The following is a 17,640-nucleotide window of genomic DNA, read 5'->3' as shown; positions in this document are numbered from 1 at the left end:
GCAGCGGATTATGATGATAACAGGTTTCAAAGTGAAGTTGAGGTCAGGCAGGAGAACAGCAGAATTGCAGTTTTTGTTGCACTCGTACCCCAACAGATTATGGTTCTGCCCATGGAAGACACAGGCTGTGTTGGCTCAGTACACCAAGTGCCCAAGGCTCTCCAAAGCGTGTTAGGTGGGAAGACGATTAGGAAATGAAATTTTTGCATGTGGATTATGAGCAAGAAACGAACAAGCAGAGTACGGCTTTCTGTGCCCACTCGTGCTCTTGCGTGTGCTTGGAAGGATCGCGTGCAGGCTCCCTAGCCTCACATCCCTCCTGGGAGCACAGGGTGGAGCTGGCTCAGATGCTTCTGCAGTGAAGCTGGTTCTGTGGGTCAGAGGGCTATGGGTCCGGAATGCCCTGGTTGGTTTTCGCTGGCGGATGTAATTGCAGCTCACTCACAGCACCTCTGTGAGTCACCCTTTGCAGCCCGCCCGTCTGCATGCTGTGTTCACCTCACTTGCCTCTCCCCAGGGCTCTTGCAGATCACCAAGACCTCATTTTCGAGCAGATTTACTTTAATGCTGAGCATTGCAGGTCATTGCCAGGGCGGCACTGTTTCTTCCCCTAAAATGTTCAGCTCCAATTTAACTTCCAGCCCTCAGCAGTGGACCTCATCACCTGGAAAGAAACTTGCTGTGAGTTAGCACCAGTCGCTTCTCCTCTGGGATGGTTTTATGGGGAAGGGCTCTGTGCTGTGGCTTGCCACACTGCTCAGGGTTTTAATTTTTTTATTTTTTATTTTATTTTATTTTTTTTTTTTTTTGATTTTCCAAGACAGGGTTTCTCTGTAGCTTTGGAGCCTGTCCTGGAACTAGCTCTTATAGACCAGGCTGGCCTTGAACTCACAGAGATCCGCCTGCCTCTGCCTCCCGAGTACTGGGATTAAAGGCGTGCGCCACCACCGCCCGGCCTGCTCAGGGTTTTATTTGTTTTTTTTTTTTCTCCCATTTTCTTTTTAATCTAAATTGTAATTTTTTAAAAATTTCTTTACAAATATGTGACTATTTCCATCTCTTCCTCTCTCCTCTCTAACTCCTGTGCCCCTAATCCCTCTCAAATCCATGACCTTCTTTATTATTGTTATATATATCTACATGCATATGTATTTAGGGTTGATTGCTAGGGTTGGAAAGCCTATCGAGGGACTTGTCCCTGGAGAAAGCTGATTCTTCCTTCCTCAGCAGCCATTGATTGCCTGTAGCTCTTCATCTTGGGGTGGAGCCTTTTAGAACTGTCTCCATCCACATTGTCACATCAACTGGTATTGTCGTTATGCAAGTCTTGTTTAGGTGACCACACTGTTGTGATTTCATGGGGACAGCATCTCTGAAATGTCTAGAAGATACTATCTTGATATTTCTACAAGACATTATCATGATTCTTTGGCTCTTACAGTGTCTCCACCCCCTTCTCTGTAATTTTCCCAATAGCCTTAGTTGTTTAGGTAGCATTGTAGATATCCAACTAGGTGCTATTGCAGAAAAATACAGTTAGAAGTTATACTGGTTTAGGAAAATGGCAATAAGAGGGTCTGCTCTAGGCCTAGGACCTCTCCAGCTGTTGTAGCTGGCTAGGCTTATGGTACCAGGTGTGAACTCCCTCTTTAAGTAGGCCTTAAGTTCAGGTGGACAGTTGTTGATAACACAGTCAGAATGGTTAGTCAGTCCGTGAACAACAGACAGCAGATGTTGGTGAGAATGCAGGGAAAGACAGCCTTTCTTCAGTACTGATGCTGTCACAAACTGCTGTAGCCACTGAGGAAGTCAGTGCGGTAAATTCTTTCAATAAATAAATAAACTAAAAGTAAGTTTGACCCAGCATACAAAGGACTCAACATCCTGCTCCACAGGTGCTGCTCAGCCATGTTCATCTCCACTCTGTTCACAAGAGCAGGAGATGGTCCCTTCAGCTGAGATGATGGAAGTGTCACACACACACACACACACACACTATGGAATACTATTCGACTATCAAGAAAAATAAAACTTTGCAGGTAAATCTATAGAACTGGAAAGTATTGTGCTGAGTGAATATGAATGCTGTATAGTCTCTCTCATACATGGATCCTAGCCCTGAATCTTTAGAACTGAGTATATGTCATAAAGTGACCACAAAAGACAGCAGAGTACAAAGAAACCATGCAGATGGAGCTCTAGGGAGGGTGAGGGGGTACACTGACTCTAATTTGCATTTGCTTGATTGCTAAGGATGTTAAGCATTTTGGCGGAGTGGGAACAGTGTCTACAAGGTCTCACAATGTAGCCCTAACTGCTCTAACTCACAGACATCCACCTGCTTCTGCCTTCTGTGATTAAAGGCATATGCCACCATGCCTTGAGCTGAACACTTCTGAGGGTATTTCTTAACCAGTTTTATTTCGTCTTTTGAGACCTCTTTGTTCAGATCTATAGCCTGGTTTGTTTGTTTGTTTGCTTGTTTTGAGTCATTTTGCTTGTTTGTTTTACTGTTTTCTGAGTTCTTTGTAGTCTAGACATTAATCCTCATCTCAGTGTAGATGACAAAGGTCCCCTCCTACTCTGCGGGCGTCCTCTTCACTTGGTTGTTTCCTTCGCTGTGCAGAAGCATTTTAGTTTTATGGAGTCTCATTTGTCAGCTGTTGGCCTCAATTCCTCAGCAAATGGAGTCCTGTTTAGAAAAACTTTTCCCACACCTTTGTGCTGTACAGAATTTTAGAATGTCTTTTTATTGTTTTTCTGTAGGGATTTTAGTTGGGGTTGCCTTGACTTTGGTAGGAAGGTCGTCTTCACAGTATCCATCCTCTAGTGTTCTCAGACTCTTTCATCAGAATTTTTAAGTTTTCAAAAATTGTCAAGGTTTTTACCTACTTGGTTATGCTCATTCCTAGATAGGGAAGCGCGCCCGTGATCTCTTCCTTAGATTGCTTGTGACTGGCATACAGGAAGGCTGTCGTTTAACTTGGCTGTGTATCCTGCCTCTGCTGAAAGTGTTGCTCATTTCCAGAGTTTTGGGTGGAATGCTTGTTGCTCCCACTTTCCCCTTGTGCATGACACTGCTTGGCAGACCAGTTTCCCTGTACAGCATCTTTTCACTGAATCTCATTTCCCTGCAGGGCTGTTCTGTGGCAGTGCCTCTAGTTGGCTGCCCTAGTTTGCTTTTGATTCGCACTATAAGCCATGATTGGCTTCGGTAAATATCACTATGTGCCTTGAAGCTCCCCTGCCCTAAATACACATCCCCTGGATGGTAGACTTTGATGCATAGTAGCAATGCTCTGAATTATGCTGAGCCCAGTGGTACTCACGGGAAACTGGTGAGCAGGTGAGAGCTCAGGTGTCCGCCCCTAGCCCACTGTGCTTTCTCCCAGGCACTTCCAACACAGGACACTCATTCACAGTTACGGCCCCCATCATTAAACATCAAATGGGCACCAGGTCCATACAGTCTGTAAGTCTCGTGATAGCTTTGCAAGGTTGAGCTTCGTAGACAACAAAACAGACTAGAGACACTAAATATCTCCAGAGCCGCTCAGCTAGAATCCAGGAGGAGTCGGTTCTGTTGAGTAAGGAAGAAGCGAGAATGCTGTCTCTGACCATCTGTTGGGCAGATCTTCATTCCAGAGCTGCTTCAGCCTGAGCTTGGTACTAGTGACCAGGCTGCCGTGTGTGGTCCTGCACTCGGATAGCTTCCGTTTCCTGGATGCTATTCTCTTTTGCCCCATACTCTCTCCTGCAGCATGCCCCTTCTTGTCCCCTGGTCCCATCACTGTGGCCTCTGCGCTGTGCTTCAGTGCTCTGTTCCTGGGTCTCTGGTCTGTTAGGATGATGTCCCACATGGGCACATGATAGAGACTGGCTGTGTATGCAGGGCCTGCAGGTCATTCTGTGTCTTCTGAGTGCCACCCCTGAGAGAGCTCTTGGAGTCCCAGGCATGGCTTTCTCTCCAGCTGCTTAGCCATTTCATATCGGAAGCTCTGATCAGTATCCCTGGGTTACCAAAAGTCAACAACAGCACCCTGCTCAGAGAGAACAGGGGCCTCAGCTAAGATTGTGCGGTAGGGATTGTTGAAGGAGCATCAGCTCCGGCACAGAGGCACAGCGCAGACCTCCAGCCCCAACATCTGCGGTGGCACAGGCCTTGTTTGTTCATTTTCTCCTGACATTTAAAAATACCCTTCCCAAATCGGATTAAATAAGATGAAATTAATGGTTTGACTGACATGTAGGACAAACATACCCAAGATCACAGGAACCTTTACAAAGTCCAGCTGTAGAACTGCTGGCTCAGGATGAGGCATGATGTGAGTTTTAGCAAATGTTTGATGAACAGGTTTTGGGGTACAGAGTGCTGAGGATGGAGCACTATCTAGTGCTAACCTGACAGGCCCCCCCTCTCACTGCTGAGCTGTGTTACTGATAGTTCAAGGGAAAGGAAATCATTGCCTTCAGGCGTGGACCCATCAATGACCCATCCAGGCTCCACTTCTAACCCAATGGGTACACAGATGGCCCTGGCTAAACCCAACCAAAGCAAAAGTCATCAAAGAACTGCTAACGATGGGAAGAGTGTGGTAGGGATGGGAGGGAGACAAGGAGGGGGTGACGAAGAGAATGATCTGAATTGTTTAAGAATGAAAACTCATGCCCAGGGAGCTATTGACAGAACTGTTCTGTTGCTGTGAAGATATTCCATGACCAAGGCAACTTGCAGAAGAAGGCACTGTCCATCCTTGTACCCAGGGACTGACACTAGCATCACTAAAAATCCCTGTTGAGCCACAAAACTGAATCCCAGTTCGTGAACCTGGAGGGAGTGGGCAGGAGCCAGTCAGCACCTCGGAAGACTCATGGCCACAGCCAAATGCCCAGCCTTCTGGACACATCTGTTTGCGGGAGCTCTGTCCACCCCCACTGTCCTCCCATTAGAGGCATGTGGTTCAGGTCGTCGTCACCTCAACTGTTATGTGCACTACCTGTTGCTGCCACCTAAAACTCCCGGCTCTCAGCTCAGGAAGGCTCCATGGCAGCGAGCACCTATGAGGTCCTAAGCACTTCAACAGACAGCTGTTTCATTGCCCCTTGAGTCATTTGTCTGCAGATGCTTACTGGCCACTCATGGGCTAGCAGTCATGCTCTACTTCTTGGGTGGTCTCAGGGCTCCCATAATAACTCCTAAAAGGCAATTTCTTGGTGCTTAGGGTGACAGGCTCATGTCACAAGAAAGAACCTGTCACTTTCAGTGATACGTTCTTCACTGTTCTAGGATGTTACCTTAGTCACCCTTCGAATGCTGTGAGAAGACGCCATGACCAAGGCAACTTACAGATAAAGCGTTTAGTTGGGAGGTTGCTTGTAGTTGCAGAGGGTTGGTCCATGGCAGACGCATGGTGGTGGCAGGTATGCATGGTGCTGGAGCATAGCCGAGAGCTCACATCTGATCCGAAAGATGCACGCAAAGAGAGGGAGAGGGGGGTGGACGTGGTATGGGCTTCTGAAACCTCCAAGCCCACCCCAGTGGTACACCTTCTCCAACAAGGCCACACCTCCTAATCCTTCCCAAAGAGTTCCACTAATTGGGGTCCAAGCATTCAAATACATGAGCCTTTGGAGGCCATTCTCAGTCAGACCACCACAGATACATTATTAAAATTCCCTACACCTGGCAGCTCCAAGAAATTTAAAGGCCTAATAGAGAAATGGCACCTTGGCAAGGCCAGAGCTCACCCGGGTATGCTATGTAACTGGAAAAATATCTCCCATGGGCATGTGTATTTTACATGTTTTATTGGGCAAACCTCCCAGCTGTCTTCAGTTTGCATAACCCTGCATACATGGTAAAAAATGCTAAGTGTTCAATCCAGTAAGATTTGAACAAACTGTTTAGCAAGGGCACTATGGTCTAATTAAACAGTCTTAGCAAGGCTTACCAGGGTGCATGTAAATCCAACAAATGTTGAAAGCAGCATACATAATTGAGTTACCTGGGGGGGGGGAGGTGCTAATTAATTGGCTGGATACAGTTGAACCAGGAGTTAAAACACCTATAATCTAAACATAGCCTGTCAGTATCAGGACACTGTAAGAACAGTGCAGATACCAACCCCTTAATGTGCATATATTTAGACCCACCCCATGCCTGCTAGCCCAAATCTTTTATTACACAAACATTTAAGAGAATCTCACCATGTACCCCAGGCTGGTTTAGAACAAACTGTCCTCCTGCCTCAGCCTCCCACATTGTGGGGTCTTCACTGGACACTGCTGTCCAGAGTTGGCATTTAACAACACCACTGAACAGTTCTCCTGCCTCAGCCTCCCACATTGTGGGGTCTTCACTGGACACTGCCGTCCAGAGCCAGCATTTAACAACACACTGAGCACTTCTCCACACTGAAGTCTGAGACACACTGGGTCAAACACTGCAGAGTGAACCTTACCTGAGCCATTTCCCACTCAACCAGCAAACTCCCAAGGGTAGGCACTAGTGTATCTCATGCCCAGAACAGACCCACAGCTATCCAGGATTTCCCAGGGGCTTGATGGCATGGCTCTGCTTTTAGTGTCACACTCTGCTATCCTGGGACATGACCTTCACTGTCCTAAGAAGATAGTAATTGCGTCCAAAGTTATCTGCTGAAATAAAGTAAGAACAGTCTAGATGTTGTAGAACTGCATGTCTGTGAGAGATATTATAAAACCAGTGTTTATCCCAGCCCCCAGAAATAGTTTCCACTAAGCTCTCATCAGTCATGGCTTCTCTGGCAGCAGACCATTTGATCTAAACAAGGTGGCATGTACTGGGCCCAGCCGCTAAGGAGGCAGAGAGAGGCCTAAAACGTGTTTGAGGCACAGGGAGACCTGGTTGAGGGGAGGGAGGGAGGGAAAGAGGGAGGGAGGGAGGAAGAAAACAAACACAGTAACAAAAGCTTAAGAGATCACAGTTTTCTTTTACAGGGTCTGAGGGAACTTTCCATAGCTCTTCAGAAGTGGCAGGGCCTCTGCATTCTCCATCATGATGTGATTCTATGTGAAGTGTAGTTTAACGACATTTGATACATGATCCAGTATTTCTTCAGGCCAAAGACAGTATCTCCATAAGGCGGCTGCTTTCCTTGCTGTCGCTGCTCTGCCGTGTGGTCACTTGGCTTTTGCAGCATCTTTTTCAAATGGCCTCCCTTCCCTAGTGTTTTCCTGTGTTGGTTGTTTTTGCTGTTTGACCCTTTTGGGGGCCCGCCACCCAGCTCCCAAATAAATCACACACAGAGGCTTATTATTACTTATAAATGCCTGGCCTTGGTTGGCTTATTTCTAACCAACGTTCCTTAAATTATCCCACTACCTTTTGCCTCTGGGCTTTTTCCTTTTCTCCTGTGTGTCTTACTCTCACTTTTACTCTGTGACTAGCTGTGTGGCTGGGTGGCTGGCCCCTAGTATCCTCTCCTTCTTGTTCTCTTGCTTCTTTTTTGTCTATTCTCTGTTTGCCAGCCCAGCCTATCCCTCTCCTGCCTTGCTATTGGCCATTTAGTGCCTTACTAGACCAATCGGGTATTTCAGACAGGTGAAGTAGCACAGCTTCACAGAGTTAAACAAACATGACATGAAAGAGTGTAACACATCTTAAGCTAATATTCCACAGGACCCTGCTCTGTTTGCTTCTTGCTGGACCCTTTTATTAAACCCTCCTGTGCCAAAGCTTGATAACTTTGAGTGTAAATGAAGAATTAATCTCAATCCACGTCAACCTGTGGGTGTCTGTGGGGGTCTGTCTTGATTGTTACTTGATGGAAAAGGGCCCAACCCACTGTGGACCATACCACTCCCACACCCACCACACCCGTCACCCACACACCCATGGGGTCCCCCTTCTTCTAGCAGTTCATTGGCCACCAGTCCACAAGGACAAAGGGGCAGAAGCGGCAACAGAAAGCTTTGCACACCCCCCCATGGACATGGCGGAGCTAGCCTCTGGGATATGACTTGAGTGAGACAGTTTGGCTTTATTCCAGAGATTAGGGAGTATAGGATTGGAGTGGTAGCTGAGGCAAACCCTAGTTTGCATTAGTGGTCTGCTCCTATCATAAGCTGGGTTAGTGGCAACATGGCCCTATAGAAATAGAATATGCTGCTTAATCACCATGTGGGCAGCGGGGGAAGAACATTTGCAGGGAACTGTGTCAGGGGTCATCCTTGAGATAAGTCAGACATCTAGGCCTAGAGACATTTTCCAGATAAGGTTAGGAAGAGAGCAGGAAGCGCCCTCTCCCCCAGGACAAGAGAAGGAGTCCTCCATATTGTGCCGAGCCCTGGAAGAGCTGCTGAAGTATGGTAGACTGCAGCATCTGACCAGCAGGGCCTCCCAACGCACCCCTTCCACTCCCGCCCCTCACTCATACCCACCCCCACCCACCCGCCCACTCCCAAAGGGGCTCCTGAGCAACGTGAAGAGGAGAAAGCTGCTAGACGGCAAGGACAATGCTTGTACCGTCTGCCCCAACTGTGGACGCAAGGCTTTAATTCCCTGCCTTGACGTCACTGAAATAATAAACGGAAACCTGGACTGTAAACCTAATAACGCCCCTTCCCAAAGCTGCTCTTTGTCAGAGTGTTCGCCACAATAAGAAGGAAAGCTAGAGCACCAGACTCACGATAACCAGGGAGGGCCCTATATGAGACGAGGCAGTGGTGTAGAGCGGCCAGTACAGAGCATGTGCCGTGCCCCAGCCTGGGCACTGCTGCTAAGGGGTCTGGAAGAGGTGCTGAGCCATGCTCACCAGTGGTTGTGCCTTAGCGGTGGTGGCAGTCCCTGCTGGGCTTCGGTTTGAGCCACGCTTGATGTATTTATCTGCCCTGCAGGTCTTAGAACCTCCTTGGACATCTTATAAAATCTGTCGGCCGTGTGATACGTACTCTCTCCAGTATAATTTTTCCTACCAAATAGTGCTGAGGCCACCTGGGTCTTAACAAGTGTCAAGGCAGCTCCAGCTCTCAGGTTGTTGGGGCTCCTTCGTCTGTCTGTGTGACCCACCGGAATGAGCAAGCCCCACTCTCATGTGCTCTGCACCTCCTCAGCCGGCCATATTATCACACACATCAAGAAGGAGGCAGCTACGTGCTAGACCAGCTGTGACATTATGTTTGGGTAGATGTGAGCACTCTTCTCTTCAGCTGCTTTCTGGAGCTTCTGATTTCCTTTCCTCCTGCGGGAAGACAGCTGTGGTACCTGCAGGCCGGGCCAGCAAGGCAGGAAGCCCTAGGCAGCTGTCTCCGGGAGGCGGGGCGTGCAAATGTTAAGGGAACAAAGTCAATTTGCATATGCCTTAAAGTTTCTAGATTTCATACTATCTTAAGTTCTCATCTGGCTCAGTGAGACACCTCAGTGTAAAGGCTGCTGCCACCAAACCTGACAAAACTGGGTCCATCCCTAGGACTCACATAGTAGCAGGACAAGGCTGGCTTCTGTAAGTTGTTCTGTGGCCTCCACTCAGGAAGCATGGCATGCACACATGCCCTAGATTTGTCGGAGCCCGTTTGGGTCCAACACAGATTCTCTAACTAGACTGGAACAGAGTCGCGAGGAATAATCAGACACAACTTACACGGTCATCTTGGAAAAGGCCAGAATTCCCGTTTATTGTCCCAACATCTTATATATCCATCCCAAATGAGCGGGAACACACAAAGGCTGTTGCCTAGGCAACCAGGTGCCTGGACTTTAGTCACGTCTGCATCTAGCAGCCAGGTAGGTTCAGAATTAGCATCTCTATAAAATAACCTTCAAATTGCATAAGGAAAGAAACCCCAAACATCCTGACCAGTTTCAGTCAACACCTCTTCTCAGGTAATCCACACTTTAACAAAGGAAGCTAGGAGCAAGGCATCCTGGCTTTTGTTAAGGGCAGACAGCTTGTCTGCAGAGCTATGTATCAGCTCAAACCGGGGCAATGGCTTTTGTGGCATATCAGAATATGCGCCCACATAGATTACTAACTTAATTAATTAAAGTGAATACCCTCCCTGCTGGGAAAACGGATCTGCCAGGACCTTTCTCAGAGCACTTTTGAGACCCTGGTGGGATGGCCCCTGGTGGCACACAGCAGCCAGGGCTCCGCATGCGCTCAGTGATATTCCTCATGGCTGTGTCTGCACCAGGCCTCGGTGCTTACCCTCTTGCTTAAGTCAACCCCCACATGCTTCATCTATGAAGCCCCACCGTGTGTGTGTGGGGGGGGGTGTCTGAGAAACCCTTTTCCTTTCTGCCTAAAAGGTTCATAGTGAAGGGAACAACAGACGGTTTTCACTAGCCCAATGCACAAATACAAAACACTTTAGAGATGAACCTCTAACCAAGGGTGCCTCTGAGGTAGTTATAACAGCTAGCACGACTGAGCCCTTGCCTGTTGGGAGGCAGGCTGTCAGTGACCTCCCAAGGGTTACCTCCAGGGTCAGAGGATTGAAATGACTCTCCGAGGTCATGTGGGATGTGTTCAGAAATGCTGCTGACCTCCAGGGTTCCTTCCTGGGAATCCCTCTTCCCTCCCCAGGTAGGAGTCAGACAAAGTCTGCTGCAGCACTAGCAGGCTCGTGGGGCCAGGGGACAACAGACAGACAGATGACAGAGGTGCTCCAGCATATCTTCTTCAAGCTGCAGTAGACTGGTCTTGCAGCAGAAGTTATAATGAACAAGGAAATGGCAAAGAAAGACTGTCTGGGGGAGCCACATTAGGTGATGGCTATGGGTGCACAAGAGTAGATGGACCAAAGGCACCTGCTCAGAAGCCCTCAGGGAGGCCACAAGTGGGGCGAGTTCAGAGGTCATGGTGGGGAAAGGGACCACAGATAAAGGATGCGGCTGGGAGGAGCGTCAGAGCGGCCTTCAGAAGGATACTCAAACAAACCTCCCGCTGCCAGGACTCATTCTCTTCAGATACATGAGGGAACTACTGTGTCTTGCTTTCCATGTGAGGAAGGCCAGAGGCTGCCCAGGGATAGACATGTCACGACTGATCTGACCGTTCTTTATTCCCTAGGCAAACTCAGAGCCTGTTCTGGATCCACAGCAAATCCAAGCCTTCGAGCAGCTCTGCCGGCTCTACCGAGGAAGTTCTCGGGTAATGGTTATGATTGATGTTTCTGTTTCTGATTTGTAACTTACTGTTCCGAGTCCTGCTTCCAGCTCTGGCTTGGAAGGTGCCCCGTTATACCTTTTCTGACCACATGACATGGCCCACCAGTCCTGGCCCCCAGGGCACTCAGAATTTGCCGCAAAGGCAATAGATAGGTATCTGTTACTTACCTCGCGGGGGCCATGAGGACACAGGCGGGCTGTGCATGGCCTGTCTCCATAGAGAGCAAGCTAGAAGCCTGTGTCCTCCTTCAGGAAGTTCCTATCTGAGACTGCCAAACCTGCCCTACAGCCATGCCCGCCTCAACATCTACTTTAGTTGTATCTGGGCCACGGAAGACCAATACTAAGCAACAGTGGCTTGCACTAGGTGGAAGCGTAAATGCGGGAATCCAGGACATCATCCCTGAACCTCCAGGTCTCCCCCAGCTTGAGGCTTCTGCTCACTTTAGTTCAGCGTGGTCAGTCCAGCTCTGCCCACTGCTTCAGCTAGCAAGCAGAGTAAAAGGAAGATGAGGCTAGCCCTCTCTTCAGGAACAGTAGCTAGAAGTTGTGCATACTCCTTCCCTTGTCACAAGCTGCAGTAAAGACTGGGGAACTGGACATGGCTGAACTCTTGGTCTCTTGCAACTGTGGGAGGAGAGCAGTCAGTCCTGCAGAGGTGTCCATGGCAGGCGGAAGTGTGTCCCTGGGCTCTCAGCCTGCCTTCCTTCAGGAATGGCCCACGTCCCATCCAGGCATTGAGAGCACAGGCCTGGCAGCACCCTGGGCTCAGCCTTCCCCTGGAAACATCTTTTCTGTACTCTTAGACATTTTCCTCCAGACTGCCTGTGTTCTGGGTAAGGTTCCGTGTTAGCACCGGGGCCACACAAGTCCAACTGGTGAGAACCTTCTTGTCCCTTTCCTTCTGCATAGCCCAGGCTGGCTCCCAGCCACTGGAAGGAGGGAAGACGACTGGGTCACACCCACATCCCACCCAGTCCGGGGGTTTTCTGAGCTTGTCTAGTGCCGGCTCTGGGCGTGTCGCCCTGCTCTCACAGAGACTGGGGATAAAGCGGTTCGTGTTTCTGGAAACCTCCAGGCTGTCCCGAATGAGACTGAACTGGCTGGTGTCAGTCCGGTCCTTCCTGCCTACCATCGAACTCTGACCATTCTGCTCCACGTGCTGAGCTTTCCTAGGGGCCAGTGATGTCCTAGTGGCTGAGACGCGAGAAGCTAGAGTGAGACTTTTTTTTTTTTTAAATCAAGAGTGGCCTGGTGGCTCACTCTTTTAAGTCCAGCACTCTTTTTTTTTTTAACATTTATTTTATGTGCATTTGTATTTTGCCATGGGTGTCAAGTCCCCTGGAACTGAAATTATAGACAGTTGTGAGACATGGGTGCTGGGAATTGAACCTGGGTCCTCTAGAAGAATACTCAGTGCTCTTAACCACTGAGCTATCTCTCCAGCCCCCTAGAGTGAGACTCTTAAGAAACAGGAACCTGTTTCGTGGTTGGTCTCTGTCATGGTGTCAGAATGCAGACACCCCTTGAGCACAGTGTCCATCAGCTGTTCTTTTGGAAACCTGGGGCATAATCTCCTCACAGACCCTTCACAAGGTCTGGATTACAGAGTTGATGGATTACAGAGTTGGAAGTGCTGTGAGATGTACAGAACAGCCGGAAGTCAGGGCGGGCAAGCAGGGCACACGTGATGGAAATGTAACCTCCAGAAGGCAAGACCACAGGCAGCTTGGCTGAGCAGAAATGGCCACATGCATCTGAGTTTGAATCCTACTCTGTCACTCACAGCTGGGTGGCCCAGAGTGAGTCCCTCCTCGGGGTTTTGTGGAGGACTAGAAATGTCACCCATGAAAAGCCCCAGCCTGTCTGGCCTGTGGCTGGCAGAGGACTGATGCCAGGAGACAGATGCACATAGTCGCGCGGGCATTTGAAGGCTCACTTGCTACTTGCCTCCCCTGGGGGCGGTCCGTGCAGAAAGGCATCCATCACCCTCCAGTGAGGCCTCAGCAGTGCTCCTGAGAGCAGCCTTAGGGACCGTGCTCCATCTCCAGGCCCCAGCCACGTTTCTGGGCTTAAGTCCTGACCTTGAGTGAGTCTTCAGGTTAGCTCTGTAGTGGGAGAGCCAGGTGCTGACGCTTAGCAGACAGGAGTCCCAGCTCCTGGTTACCGACTCATTTCCTCTGACCGGCAAGGGCATCTGAGTACCAGGCTGCCAGACTCTAACTTGCAGAAAGCCAGCTAGGCGAGAGGAGGCAGCCAGGTGTACAGCCTGGCTTCTCAGGGGGCTGGCAGGAAGGGTTCTTCCTGGTAGGTGTTCCAGAACTGAACCACTTGCAGACGAGGAGCAGTGCCAAGGCCACTGGTGACTACAAGCAGATGCAAGGAGGGAGGGTGTGTTGGTGGAGAGGTGGGATCCACGGGTGTCACTTGGTGGCCAAACCAAATAGGTTACCATAGAAACAGGCGAAAGCCAGTGATTATAATTCTGGACCACAGGAAGCCTATGGGAGAGATACAGAGGAGAGAGTCAGGGAGGCTGTGCACAGGAAGCCTATGGGAGAGATACAGAGGAGAGAGTCTAAGGGAGGCTGTGCACAGGAAGCCTATGGGAGAGATACAGAGGAGAGAGTCAGGGAGGCTGTGCACAGGAAGGCAACTGAGTCTGGAGCATTCCCACCCGAGCAGCATCTTCTTGTGCTCATGGGGGGACGTCCCTTGCAGGAGACACCACCTTGTGTTTTTCACTCCTTGTAGGCAGAGAGCAGGACCCTCTCTCCCTCTGCCCCCCACAGGCTGTGCCCTCCCTCACCTCATGTGTGCCCTCTTCCTCGCAGCTGGCTCTCCTTACGGAACTCTCCCAGAGCCGCAGCGGTGACAGCTGTAGGCCATTCGCGGGCTCCCAGAGTGGCGCTGCTTTCAACAGCATCTTCCAGAATGAGAACTTCCAGCTGCAGCTCGCACCTCCCCCTGTGGCTGAAGACTGAGGCCTCCCTGGAAGACCCCAGCACTGCAGGAGGCAGGAGGGGCCTCCTGGACCAGCTCAGCCTTCCAAACTCCTGCACAGAGGCCCTGAGGAGGCCCTTGTGCCCGCCCTGCCACGCTCCCATCTCAGTGCAGTCTCCCTGTTGTAGCATCAGTCCAGCAGGCAGGCCGGTTCCATTTTGCTCAGAGTGCTGCCCAGCGCTGTGGACAGTAACCTTTACCCAGTGGCATTCCGTATGAATAACACAGGAGCTGGGGAGGGAGGGCACATCACTGTGGAAAGCAAAGCTCGGCCTGGAAAGAGCAGTGGTCGGGAACCACCCGTGCCTGTTGGTGTTTGTGTTAAACCCATGTGAGCAGGAGACATAAGCTTCAGAACAATAAATGTCTCAGTGTTTGAGTCCTGGTCCTGCATGCCTGCCTGTCCCCGGATGTCAGTCTGTCAAGTCAGGGACCCTAACACTGTTCAGACAAGCAGCTCTGTCACAGGCTCCACTTGGGCCTCAACACTCAGGTGCCCCATGGTCAGATCAGGGTGGTCAAGGAGAGGAAGGCCCGGACATGCTCACTGACCAGAGAGCTCTCAGGATGATCTGTCTCTGCCCCTCTATGGTGGGGTTCCAGGCACATGCAGCCCTGACTAGCTTTTATGTAGGTTCTGGGGATTGACTAGCAAGCGGTATTCCCACAGAACCACCTCCCTATCCCCTCCCAACCACACACCCAGGTCCCATTGCTGTCCTTTAGCCATGAGACCCTTAAGCCAACACTTCAGGCGGGCAGGCCCTGGTCTGTACTTCAGCCACACTGGTACCTGGGGAGGCAAGGGCATGAAGCACCAGTGTTGGACACAGCTTTCGTTGGGTCGGGTGAGCCCCCTCTACAGAATTTTCTGACAACTGTGAGGCTCCAGCCTTGAGGGCAGAGAACCAGAGGAAGTGCTGCTGCAAATGTCCCCATTCGGGACCGCGCTGGGCTGCCAGCCAGGAGCTGGGCTCCAGGCTCTGCCCCATGCTGCCCCCCTGAAGACACCCAGAGCTAAGGAAGGCAGTTGGCACCTCTGGAGAACTCCAGAGAAAGCCATAGAAAGCTCTCGGGAATGTATGGGAAAATGTTTTATGAAGGCGGGACCCAGTATGGCTGCTGGGAAGGGAGGGAGCACTGCTGCAGGAGAGCCAGCTCATCCATGATGAGTGCTTTAGCGGATAAATAATTCAGAGCCACGGGGATCCTTTTAGAGCCGTGTTTCCACTCAGCACTGTCTGCAGGAAAATGGTTCCCAAAGCTGCAGCTGTGCCCAGAGTACAAGCAAGACCTCCTGCAGTGTGGCCTTCTGGGTAGGTCATTGCCACTCCAGGGAAGTCCAGAGCACAGAGGAGCTCCTGGGACTGCCCCAGCATGCAAGTGCATGTCCCCTCCTCCCCAGGGCACCCAGCTCCCTCTTTTGGCTCCAGGCTTCTCTGCACATACTTTTTGAAGCCCTTCTCAGACACACACACACACACACACACACACACACACACACAGAGCAGCAGCAGCAGCAGCATTTGGTTCTCACCTTGTCTGTGCTCCAGGGAGCACTCCCCATAAAGGGAGCACTCCCCGTAATACTGCTCATGAGCCCTGTTAATCTTTCCTGCCTCTACCTCTGCTCAGAGCAGCAGGAGGGTATGTGTTCTTCGTTCTGTTTGCACAGTCAGATTCTGAGTGCCAAGCATGTGCCATGCTTGGCTTCAAACAAGTGTCACTACTGTCTCCTAAAGTCACCATCTTTCCCAGGCGTGGACAGAAATGTTCACAAACACTGTATAACATGAGTGTATCAGGTAAACCACATAGAGATGACCTCCACAGCAGATTGTCCGTCCCCAGGCCAATCAATATCCTGATTCCTAAGAACGTGTTCAGTGCTGTTACACACATGTTCTCGTGTGTGTGTGTGTGTGTGTGTGCGCGCACATGTGTGCATGTGTGTGTGCATGCGTGCCGCCCTGTCAATCAAACACCGACTCCTGAACAACATTCCATCGTGTCTAAACAGACTCATTCCATTGCAAGGCGGCCTCTGTGGCAATAGGCGCTAACCTCTTACCATCCTTGCACCTGACTTTTGTGAACATATATGCATTTATTTTTATTGGTTATGACCTTGGGGATGATTTCACAATGCTAAGGGGTATGCCAGGGATGCTTAGTGACTTTCTGAATGTCCATGTGAAGTTCCAGCTTCAGAAGCATAGACTGATGGGAATAGTTCACACATCATCTACCCCAAACTGCTTTCCTGAGTTCACCTCTAAGAGCAAGGCTCTGTCATTAGTCTCCCAGCCCCCATCACAGCCAGGGAGTAGCTGACCCTGGCAGGGCCCACTGTAAAGCTGCTGCTTAGGGCTGGGCACAGCTGGGACTGGAGGGGTGAGGTTAGGCTGAGCATGCTCCCTGCAATACCCCACATGCTGATCTCTTGGGCAGCCCAGGTGTGTGGCCACCGCAGTCACGGGCTGGGCTTGGGCGAGGAATAGGAAGCTGTATGGTTGGTGTTTGCTGGCAGGAGAGCAGTGGGGGCTGCCCCTAGTATTTCCCTGCAGTGTGAACTCCACATCTGACTTAAGTCTTGACTGCCTCAGCCAACACACGGGCACACGCACATACACATGCACACACACAGTTGTCAAGGACAGTGAAGAAGCTGCTGGGGGGGAGAATGCTTGTGAGCCTCATGTGCCTACAACCTGCAGTGCTCCACGAGTCTACAATGCTAGCTAGCATTTGCCGTCATCTTGCAGAGAACCAGATCCCGGTGCTGGGAGAGATCATCTGGAGATTTACACCAGGTGACAGGCTAGATGCCACCAGACTCAAACATTCCCCAAGACCCAAGCTTTCTAATCTGTCATCTCCAGATTTCACAGGCAGTCTCCAACCGGGAACACAGGAAAACACCCCTGTGCCCACAAGCACCAGCCATGTTTGGAGCTCCTGTAATGGGCTTATTCTTCAGCGGACTCCAGCTAGCTCCAGGCTCCCAGCAAATGCCCTGGTCTCAACAGACACACAGTAATGTGGCCACTGCCTGGACACCCCACTTCCACCACTGATCCGAGGAAATGAGGACCCTTTGCTCAATAGGACTTCCATTTTCAGCCATGGAAATACAGGTTCATTTTAGAAAACTTCAAAAAGTAACAAAAACTGCCTGAGTATCTTAGCATCTTTACTTGTTCCTTTATATATCTATATATTTATTTCATGTGCATTCATGTTTTGTGTGCACGTATGTCTGTGTGAAGGTGTTGAATCTCCTGAGACTGGAGTTACAGGCAGTTAGAAGCTGCCATATGGGCACTGGGAATTGAACCTGGGTCCTCGGAAGAGCAGCCAGTGCTTTTGACCGCTGAGCCATCTCACCCGCCCACCTGTTCATTCACCTCCATCACGTCTCCCTGGCTCAAAGAATCTTCACCTGACCCTCTCTCCTCAAACCCAAGTGCCAAGAGACAGGCCCTGAG

The 17,640-nt window shown here is 50.3% G+C and overlaps 1 protein-coding gene across 1 annotated transcript in view; it reads left to right on the top strand.

Moving 5' to 3' along the window:
- Positions 1-14,545, top strand: part of Vps8 (VPS8 subunit of CORVET complex) — a 192,890-nt gene extending 178,345 nt beyond the window's left edge. The window contains exons 43-44 of the mRNA XM_050146426.1: positions 11,052-11,132; positions 13,984-14,545. Of these exons, the coding sequence (XP_050002383.1) occupies positions 11,052-11,132; positions 13,984-14,133 (231 nt within the window). The 3' untranslated portion in view covers positions 14,134-14,545. The remainder of the gene's footprint in view (positions 1-11,051; positions 11,133-13,983) is intronic.
- The last annotated feature ends 3,095 nt before the right edge of the window (positions 14,546-17,640 follow it).

This window comes from Alexandromys fortis, unplaced genomic scaffold, assembly GCF_014885135.2.
Source record: "Alexandromys fortis isolate MF-2015 unplaced genomic scaffold, M_Fortis_MF-2015_v1.1 scaffold_56, whole genome shotgun sequence".
In the NCBI taxonomy this organism is placed as follows: domain Eukaryota; kingdom Metazoa; phylum Chordata; class Mammalia; order Rodentia; family Cricetidae; genus Alexandromys; species Alexandromys fortis.
This window is presented reverse-complemented; position numbering and strand designations above follow the sequence as displayed.